This window comes from Varanus komodoensis, unplaced genomic scaffold, assembly GCF_004798865.1.
Source record: "Varanus komodoensis strain SLA01 unplaced genomic scaffold, ASM479886v1 scaffold6_2, whole genome shotgun sequence".
Lineage (NCBI taxonomy): Eukaryota > Metazoa > Chordata > Lepidosauria > Squamata > Varanidae > Varanus > Varanus komodoensis.
In genome coordinates, this window is record NW_025336346.1 from 13,858,922 (window position 1) to 13,869,892 (window position 10,971).

General features: G+C 45.6%; 1 protein-coding gene across 3 annotated transcripts in view; it reads right to left on the reverse strand.

Moving 5' to 3' along the window:
* BICD2 (BICD cargo adaptor 2) overlaps positions 1-7,801 on the reverse strand; it is a 111,234-nt gene extending 103,433 nt beyond the window's left edge. For all 3 annotated transcript variants that reach the window (XM_044451116.1, XM_044451115.1, XM_044451114.1), the window contains exon 1: positions 7,260-7,801. In XM_044451116.1, the coding sequence (XP_044307051.1) occupies positions 7,260-7,499 (240 nt within the window). In that variant the 5' untranslated portion in view covers positions 7,500-7,801. The remainder of the gene's footprint in view (positions 1-7,259) is intronic.
* Between the last annotated feature and the right edge of the window lie 3,170 nt (positions 7,802-10,971).

Consider the following 10,971-nt stretch of genomic DNA (forward strand, 5'->3'; position numbering starts at 1 on the left):
AAACTGGGAGAAAGCAGAAAGATGCATAGAGTGAGAAGAGGGGAATTGCAGCAAACCTGTTTATAATGGTTTAATTAAAATTCCTTTCCTGGACAGAGTAGCTAGGAAGTGTTGCAGAAATGCAGCCACATGCTGGAACAGGAAGAGGAAGAACCCACCTCAGAACAGGAGGAGCTGCCGCGATCCATACGGTGCAATAGAGTAAAGACAGCCATTTCACTGACCGACCGGGGCTGCCACGATATGTGCCAAGAGCAGGAGGACAGAACAGGGCGCACAGAAACCACGTTGCTCCGGAATCCTCCAGGCAGCACATTCTGGCAAAGATCTGCATGCCACTGAAAGAGTGCAGCGTTGTTGGCCTTCGTGTGTGAAGCCTCTAGCTACCGGAGCCACGTCATACTACATACGTGTTCTATGACGCCATGTCTTTGCATGATAGGAGTTAATAATTCAGCATCCTGTCAGATCTGCATGCACAAAGAAAGTGAGAACAACACCCCCTGGCTTGGCCAGCCAATCAGAAAGCAACTCCAGGCAGCAGCCACTTCATTTCAATTTTTTAGCTAGCTGGCTATAAATCTGGCTGACATCACAACTACAAATCAAGCCCCATGCAGAGCAGTCAACCTCCTTCCAGGCAGAGGTGGTAGGCCTCATTTTTTCAACAAATCACCAAGAGAGCCAGTCCACAATCACCATCTTCAAGCCAAAAGTGACTGGGGAAAAGCTCAAAAGAATCGTCCTGATTTGCAACAGGGGCGCTCTGTAAAAGAGAACCGCTTGCAGGATGTAAGGGACTGTTGGGACTGTGTTACGCAGTGGCAAAGCACTGATGTCTTGAAAATCCAAGACTGCTTTCACAAGTTAAAAGCAACTGGTGAAAGAAAATAAGATACATCTAAATCACAGGGGCAGTGGGGAGTGAGAACAACAAGCAGATGCTTCAAATGACTGATATCAATACCCAGGAGTTTAAATTTCTCTGGATTGCTCTTGATGTTTCTAATCCTCATGATCATGTAGGAGAGAGAGCAAAATCAAGAATGTCCACTGGCTAAGAAAAGTAACATGTGCATCTTGCACAGGGTTGTTAGAGCTACTTAGACCCATTGCAATCAAGGGGACTTGACTTAGGTTACAACGGATAACATCCAAACCTCCTCAGGGTCACCAATTCCAAGTTTCTGACCACACTGTACCCAGTCCCTGCCAGCAATGCAATCTCTTTCCTTTCCTCCTTGTTTATTAGGACAAGTCCTTCAGAAATTCCAGCACAAAACATGAACAAAAATACTGATTATCAGAATTAAACAGCTTAGTGCAGCATCCTTCTTTCCGAGATGGAACTTGTTCAGTCCATCTTGTACAAGGATGGCAAGAAGGGTGACAGCCTTCTTGGTGGTGGCCTCCCAAGTATGGAACGTTCTCTTCTCTGAGATTTTCCTGGTGCATTGTCATCCACTCAGCACCAAACTAAGACTTTTTTCTATCCCCAAGCAATTGAAAGCACATGAACCTTTTTCATGGATATTTGTTTATTTTAAAAGCCACATGTTTAAAATTCGTGTTATTTTATATTAATCTTTTTATGTTACCATATTTTATTTCTTAGTGTTTTAATCTTCATACACAACCTAAAGAGATTTAGCTACTGGGCAGTATAGAAAAGTAATTAATGAATGGATTTACAACTCCACTATCAATTGACTGGGGTAAGCAAAGCAATCTCTAGGTTGAGTCATTGTTAGAGTCAGTGTGGTATAGTGGTTATGAGTGTTGACTAAGGCTCAGGAGAACCCAGTTCTGGTCTCCACCTGGCTGTTAAGTTCACTGGACAACTATGGGTCAGTCATGTCTTCTCAGCCTAACCTACCTCACAAGGCTGTTGTTTTGAGAATAAAATTGATAAGAAACTTATAAGCCAGCTTGGGTTGGTTCCTTGCAAGAGAAAGAATAGCAAGATATAAATGAAATGAAATAATACTAAAGCAGACCCAATGAAATCAGACTGATTTCACCATGACTAACGTAGTCTAATTGATTTCAATAGATCTCTTTTCAATATGATCGAGTTGAAACCAACTTCTTCAACTTAACATAGAATCCTTTTATACAGGGTGGAAAGATCCTTCAAAAAGGAAATACGTCTGATGGAGTCCTTCTACTGCTTGAGGATAAGCACAGAAGTTTTGTACCTCCTGGAACTAAAAAGAACAGCTGTAAAGTACAGACAAGCTTTCAGCGATGTTCAGAAGAGTCATCCTCTAATGGTAGCTGAGGGCATACTACACTTTATAGTTCATCTATAAAAATGATGAGCCTTATCCACAGATCTTTGTGCACTGTGGCAAGAAGCAAACGGGTTTCTACGTGCACAGCTTCACCTGCATACATCCGGAGAACCAGGAGGATAGAGTGGGTTGACAGAAGATCAGATCGGACACCATGATGCAGGCATCAAAACCTAACCGTCCCAACAGGGAATGTGTGAGTGAAGGCAGCAGCCAAAGAGATGCATATCCTCCCCACAGTACCTCTTTCACACATGCACATTCAGTGAAGAGGTGAGTGCGCAGGTGCCTGTTTCCTGCATAATCACACCGGCAGGACTGGAATGTCTGTCATGATTATGGCGTCGTTCCCCTTGGGTAGCAATCATAAAAACCTGAATTTATAAATATGCATAGAAGAGCTTGGTAGGTGCCTCTGAAACTTCACTGCTTAATCCAAGCAGAGCAGTAAAGAGCAATGACGATAATGACAATAAGCGGGGTGGTTGGACAAGTTCTCGCTATATCACTTCCTCCTCAAATGAGATAAAATTGCACATTTTTCATCACTGCCTGACAAACAGTTGAGTTGCATTCTGTTTCACAGGATGCTTCCACCTACACTAGTAACTAACTGAATGAGGTTACAGAAAATTTCAGAACCTAAGGCTGAAAAAGAACAGGAAAGTCAGGAACCGCATTATAGACCTACTGGTGTTCCGAATTCCAGCCATTCAAGGGTGTGTGGACAACAATCATTTGAACAAGAATTCTTACTTTTCCTTTTAAAGAGGCTTGCCTGGACTTAAGAAACACCACCAAGAAAGGGAAGGCCTCTAGATTCAGCTGTCTTTGCCTTCGGCTCAACAAAAATGCTGATAAGCAGGAACATGTAATGACTGGTTTCCTACACTTCCTCAATCAGCAGAACAATACCATTGGGTTCAACTCACAGCATTCATCCTACGGAGGTTTCCAATTCCACAGACACCCATCTGCAGTATATAGGATATCATTAGACACACAGCTTGCCGCGTGAGCTCATGGAGTTGCTGCTTCTTATTCTATGCACCATGCTTTACATTGTGTTATAGCACTATGCTATGTATTGTGGACACAGCATAGCGTGAGGATACTGTCAGGGAGGCTGGTCTTAGAAACCTAGTGGCACCATCCAGTGCTGCTGCTCCCCTTAGGCCCATTTATCACACAGCACCAGCGTAAGCAACCTCTAGGGCAACTGCAATGGTGCCCACTGGTTTCCCCAGAAAACCCATTGCTTAGCATATGCTATTGCCATTGTGCTACAAGCTGCCAATGCTAATCCTTCTCTAATTGCCTAAGCAGAACAGCAGCAATAGGGTGCTGTCTCTAAATTATAAATAAAAAGGTCCGCCAACTGCCATTGCAGAATATTTGCTAACTAGCTCTAATGCTAATTCTCCTCTGTGCTATACCTAGCAGCTCAGCAAGTAAACCCCACTAAGATCAGGTGAGCTTACTTCTGAATAAACATATCCTGATTGAACACATGCAGGATAAGACTCAAAGTCTTTTAAACAAGCTTACAAAATTCCAAGTTTCTGCATTAAAAAAATCACTTTACCTACAGGCTCTTTTTCCAGACTGCTTAGTGTACAGTTGTTAAAGATTTAGAAAATCCCTAATGAGGTCCAGATTTCTCCATATCATCATTAAGGTTTAAAGAACTATAATTTTCCCAAGCCCAGTCTATACTCAGTCAATGTCAACACTGTGCATATTCTTCACATAAAAGAAACTTTGCACAAACAAAAAAATGAACTCTGGTACTGTGTAGACTGAAAAAATTTGCAAAAATTTGCTGGGAGAAAAACAATGTATTTCAGTTCTAGTAGTCATAGAAAGGGACATCAAGCTCTAGAATGGATATCTGGTCACTGGATCACCCCCTTATCTGAACACTAGAAATCCAGTTGCCTTCTCCAACCAAGCTACAAAAAGGCCTCTCATCTGTGCTTATGCAGAGATATGCAAATATTACATTAACATATGGCACAGAATAGGGCTCATAGTCACAAAGGAGCAAACATAGATTAAACTGTTGGTGATAAAACCACAATCTCGGTAAGAATATTTTCTATAACTGCACAGTATTTTCCAGATATACCATGACAATATAGACATATCCTTCCAGCAACAGATGAAGGCTGAAAACTTTCATAGATTTAAATGACATCTGAAAGACACCCTGTTTTAATTAAGTGAAATTCCCAAATTTAAAAAAAACCCCTCTTGTTTACAGGGAATGGACAATATCAAGCACATTTCCATAAAACATGTTTCATCAATAAACGTCAGCCCAGGGGCTTGCACTGTTTAGTTAAATCAGTCACATTTTACAATGGGCAGTTAAATTGGGCTTGCACTATTGCCAGTCGCACCCCATGGCTAGCAAATTGCTAACATATAATTCCACAATAAAAATACAGCTATTCTTTCCCTCATAGGCTTCCTTCTCTGCTTTTGCTCCAGTGTTACCTGTCTCCAAAGCACATCCAAGACATAATTGGCTCCCACTTTCTAATTTACCAATTGATACAACTGGTGTAACAAAGATGGCTAACACCCGAATCTCTTGCCGTCCTCACCCTGCAGATTCACAGCCTTCTCCTTTTCTGCTATTGAGCAGAATAGGCAAAAGCAAGACAGCTGTGATTCTTTTCATCAGAGCTGAAGACAGTTTTTCCAACAGGATAGGAGAAAGAAGTACATTTGCTTGCACTATAAACTGCCAAAGCACCCTTAAAGGAATGTAAAAACTGATGTCCAGGATGAAAAAACCCAGAAAAACAGTATCCAGTTGCGTGCTTTATGGCAGTCACCTAATTATACCCAGTAAAGAACCAGATGGCACACCCACTCTGCCATTATATCAGAGAGGTTCTGAGAATATAAAGCAAATGGAAGGCTGTGTAAGTAGGCCTGATGAGAAGTTTCCTTTAGTGCATCACTCACTGTCCCAACTGGAACGATGAACAATGCACCACATGCTTGACTTGACCTGCATCCTCCCCACTGGAAAGATGGGGCAGGACAGTCAAAGCAACCTGAACCAGGTGCCAGCTAGAGGAGCCACAGCCTTGGTCAAGGACTGGCTTGGCTGCACATGGGGGAGATCCAGGGGCCCTTCAGCCAGGTCATGGAAGATGTCTATGTACATGGGCAGGAGGGTGTAGTTGCATTCATGCTTGCTTGTGGGTTTGCCCATAGTGGCTGGTTGGTCGCTGTGTGGACACTCGCTGCACTGGATAGACCGTGGCCCCTGTGTCTGATCCAGCAGGGCTCCTATGTTCGTAAGCACACAGTGGACTGAGGATGAGAGGTAAAAATCAGATTCTTAGGAATCGGCTTTAGACAAAGTTTAGGTGCTTGACTGGGACTCAGGAGATTTGGCTTCTAGCCCCCACTCAGCCATGGAGCCCACTCAGCGACTTTGAGCCAGTCACTCACTGCCGCTCAGCCCAACCTACAACACAGGGTTGCTGCTGGAGGAGAGAACCTTGTAAGTCACTTTGGGTTCCTTGCAAGAGGATGAAAAGCTGCTTATAAATGCAATGTAGTAATAACAAAGAGGATTTCAAATTCCTAAGCACTGCTATGAAATTTTGAGAATTTCAAGCAATCAAGATAGTCAAGTCCCTGGCAGCCTTGTGAAGAGTTAAGTACAATTTACTCCCAGTTGCTTAACTTATTGTGCTGCTTTCAATATACTTCATACTTTCAATATACTTCATATGTCAAACATCAGCTCTACAGCCTTGCACCAGAGAAATCCTCTGAAATGAACCCTTAAATGCAATGATCTGTTTTAAAATTGAAGCTTACTTTTGTCTTTAGGCTAGACAATACGGTTAAGTTATGGAAATTCATGCTGTCAACATTTAAGAATTCTACCTCTGATGGCACAATACAAGCACCATCTGAAGTAGCGAGAAATAATGGAATCCAGGACTTGTGCCTATTGCTGAAGAGGCAATTTGGAACAAGGGACCAGCGCGCGCGCGCGCGCATTTCTTGCAGGGCCCTGCGCTGGATTGCACCCATTCCTGTCGAAGGGAATGCAAGTTCCTCCCCATGAGGGCTCTGCAAGGGGAAGCGCCGGAGAATGCCCTTCTCTGGTGGGCAGCCTCAGCCTGTCACCCGAGCTCAAGAGTATTAATCTCACAGTATCCTCTATCCTGCACATTTCATGGCAGTGCAAGAGGATACGGCAGATGTCATGGGAAGGACACGGTGCATTAGCGGAATTGCTGAGCTGCCCCTTTAAGGGGGCTGCACGGCATGACGCCAGCAGAAGAAAAGTGGGGAGAGGAGGGCGCCGGATCCTGGTTGCTTCTGTGACACCGCATCGCACGGGGAAAACGGGGGCGGGCGAGCTACGCAGCTCCAGTGAGCTGGACGGAAAACTAAAGGATGATGCCGCCAGCAGCTGCCTTCCGGAGAGGGCTCCCTCCAGGACGTCCCAAGCAGGGGGAGGGCTTGCAAGGCGCTGCAGTCGCCACGCACCCAACATAGGCACACTGGCCGCGCAGGCAGGACGGACACGCAATACGGCCGGCCTTTGAAATCTTGGGGTGGAAGGGGTGTGGCGACGCTGTAACGTTCTGCGGCGATCACCCCCCTACGCCTCCCTTTGCAAACGTCCAATTCGGAGAGTTCGTGCATGTAACCAGACAAGGAAAATGCACTGCGCCTCCCCACAACACGCACACAACGGATTAAAACAGCCTAGGAAGCCCGGAGCCTTGAGCGCTAGATTCCCGCTTATGCTCTAACCACTAACCCACGCTTCCCCGTTTCCCGTATTTGTTCCCTGCAGAAAGCGGGCGGCGTTCGATCTGCCTCCTGCTTCACGCACCGTCTCTTAAGCAACCCCCGCCCCCCGCAACTCCATTCCGCAGACAATGCAGCCGCACGATCCAGCCCCCGAGCGAGGCTCCTCACCTCCTTCAGCTGCTCCATCTCGGTACGGATGGTCTCGTACTCCACCTCCAGCTCTTCGTACTGCTGCTTGAGCTGCTGCTTCTCCTCCAGCACCACCAGCCCGTACTCCGCCGCCTGGATCTTCTCCCGGGTGGTTTCGCCCAGCTCCTGGAACAGCCGCTTGATCTCAGCGCGCAGCCACTCGGGCTCCGACTCCATCACCAGCTTGGTGTACTCTTCTTCTTCCATGGCTAGGGACATCTTTGCGGCAGAGCTACACGAGGGGGGTTTCCAGAGGGGCGAAGGAAGGAAATGCGGCAGAGAGCGAGCGAGAACGCAATCCAGGGGCAGCCCCCCCGCTTCTGCAGCCTTTAAAACCACGCCATCCTTCGAGCTATCATGGTCCTCTCTCCTCCGGCGCAACTTGCCCAGGCTGCCATTCAACGGGCAGGCTCCTTGCGCCCCGGATCGCCCCGCCTGCCGAACACGCCAGCGATCCGGAGGCTCCCTACACCATGGTTCCTGCTGCTGCGAAACTCGTCGAGAATGTAAACCGCAGTGAAATCATTCAAAAGGAACGGCCAGCCAGTTACCCTGCGGCATTGTAGGACTTGTAGTCCTGCTTCTTTTAAGGCCGAGCGATCATCTGGCCCTTGAAGACTACGAATCCCACAATGCACAGGGAAGGCGAGCACAGATGGAAGCAAGCCCTGCCCCTCTTGAAGGAATTCTAGCTGGAGGAAGAACCTGGCGGCGAGCGCTGCGCTTGTCATCCTTGCAAGTGTGGCTCTGGCAAAGCGGTTTCCCACTCGGAACACTGACCTCTGCAGGTCGTGGCCGGAAGAGCGCTCATTGTTCTGCGTGGCTACAGGGTTTCTCGGGCCGAACGCGGCTGCCTCTTGTAGCTAAACCCTTCTTCGTCCAGTCCAGACAGTGGTCTTTAGCATGAATTGAAGCTCAGCCGGGCGGACTCACGTTCAAAGCATGCAGCCACCGACCTGTGCGCAAAAGGTTTTTTCCCCCCTTACTGGCTGCGGATTGTGCGAGTAGGTGTGAAAGGATGGAAAGGGGGCCTGAGAATTAGTGTCGATGCCAAGTTTGGAGGATATCATTCTCCATGCCCTCTTCCAGCAATTACCTGGTAGTCCGCTGGGAAACAGGAACGTGGTTAGCATCCTTAACAAGGCCCTGTGTAGAGAGCAGACACTGTTAAGAAATACAGTGCACTCCCCAGGAAAATGAATTCACTTCCAACAAGTTGAATGAGCCTGATGCGCTTTTCAGAAAGGGAAGTCACAACTCTCTTCCAGACAAATTGCAGTGGCAAAATTAATTACATGTGCATCCCAACATTCCTCCAAGCTGCTCAGAGCAGCAATATTGTAACCCTGCAAAGTCTGTGGGTAGATCAGGCTGAAAAAGTGTCACTTTCATTAAGCGACCCAGGGAACCTTGTATAGCTCAATGGGAATGTAAATGCCGAAACCCATTCCCTGCATCAAGCACTTTAGATACTCCATTCTTAGTGTTTTCATATTTGTTAACTGAGTTGTATACCCAAGGAGTGAAAAAAAGCTCAAAATGGATCTCTCCAGTCTGAGTGAACCGGCAGGGCATTAAACGGCAAATACCATTGCAGTTCACTGTGAGCATAAGATTCTGTGTGGCAGATTCTGTGGTGGCAGAATCTTAACTGAATATATTCAAATGGCACCAGTAAGCTGACCAGCCTGGGATCTTGAGAGACAACTCAAATCCTGTGAGCAGCTGTTCCAAGATGGGCAATTCTGTGTTGGGGATCATTAGAAAAGCAATCTTTTAAAAATGTGTCTAAGTTTATGGTATGGCCACACTTGGAATTCCATATCCATTTGTTATCACACCTCAGAAAGGATATGGAAAAGTTGAAAAGATGCAGAAACAGCAACCAAAATGATCAGGGGGCTGAAGCAACTCCTCATGATGAAAGGTTACAACTTCTGAGGCCATTTATTTATGTATTAGGTTTGTATCCTGCCTTTTTCACTTTTTGAAAGAACTCAAAGCAGCTTACATCATTCTTCTCCTGTTCTCTCAGTCCTCACAACTACAACCCTGTGAGGTAGATTGGACTGAGAGTTTGTTACTGGCCCAAAGTCACCCAGTTGGCCCCATGGCTGGGTGGAGACTAGAGCCCAGATTGCCTGAGTCCCAGTCTCACACTCTTAACCACTACACCACACTGGCTCTCTTACTTTAGGAAAAACGGAGTGTAAAATCTCTAAGGGTGTCATGGTGAAGATCTATAAAGGTATGCATAGTATAGATGGAAAGGCTTTTCTCCATCCTTTCCCATACGAGAGGAATCATGGGTTATCTATCCCATGAAGCTGATTGGTGAGATATTCAGGACAGATGAAGCACCTCACTCAGTGCACCGTTAAACTACAGAATTGGCCATCACTTCATCCTGTGGTGGCCATCAAATCACAGAGGTCTTTAGCATGAATTGAAGCTCAGCCTGGCAGACTCAAGTTCAAAACAGGCAGCCATCGACCTGTGTGCAAAAAGGCTTTTTTAAACATCATGTTAGATGGGGATTAGACAGATTCATGGAAGCAAAAGCTACTCATAAGGGCTTTGTGTTGCCAGAACAGCAGCTCCTGAGAAACAGCTACATGTCCTATTTGTGGGATTCCCACAGGTACATGGCAAACCACTTTGAGGAATAAGATAGTAGAGTAGCAGTTTGCATAAATGTTTAGCAGGTTTTTTATTGCAAAAATCATAAATACCAAAGGCATTTGCAGTACAAAGCACATTTTCTGGAGCCAGTAGGGAAAGAAGCATGATCACATGCAGTTGGTTTTCTATATTAGGAGAGAACAATTAAATCACTGTAATTAAATAAGTATTTGGCTAGTTTTGCTTTCTTAAGTCTAGCATAAAGGTAGGATGACATCTCAAACTAACCTGCGAGTGACTGAAGGATAAATTGTGTTCCCTCTGTTGTTGTTACTTGCTGTCAAGTCATCTCCAACTTAGGACGATCCTAAGACTGAAGGCCCTCCAGAATGTCCCCTCCTTGACAGCCCTTGTAAACTCAAGGCCGCGGCTCCCTGTCTGGAACCCAGCCATCTCATGATTGGTCTCCCTCTTCTTCTTCTGCCTTCAACTGTCCCTAGCATTACTGTCTTCTCCAGTATGTCTTGCCTCACAAAACCTGGTTGCACCCATTTTACAGAAGTAAATGCAAATCACAGTTTATTTCTCATCAGAAATAATTAGCAGTGCATTAAAAAGACAAGTGCCAACCCAAACAAAAACAATTAACCATTCTGAACACGCCTAAGGATTAGATCACGAAACATTTGCCCTGCCTACTGCCAAAGGGCTTTATAAGGCACTTTAATCTTTTACTTTTCAATCATGTTGATCCAACATGGCATGAGAGAAATGTTTCCCTGAAATCATGTGCCAGCTTGGGCATTATTACAATTATTATAATGAATTTCATGCAGTCCTGGATCCTCACATATTACTGGCTTTATCATGTGACCAAACAGAAATTACACCCTCATCCTTTTCTTTGTTATAAAACTTGCCTGAAACCAAAATGTGTTTTACTTGGCTCATAGGTGAGAATACTCACATGTCCTTGAACACCTGGGGACTTCTGCAGTTAGCTTCTTTTTCAGTTCATGGCAGGTCCATGTGCCTTGGATTTACATACACTCATTGTGGTCTGTATTCT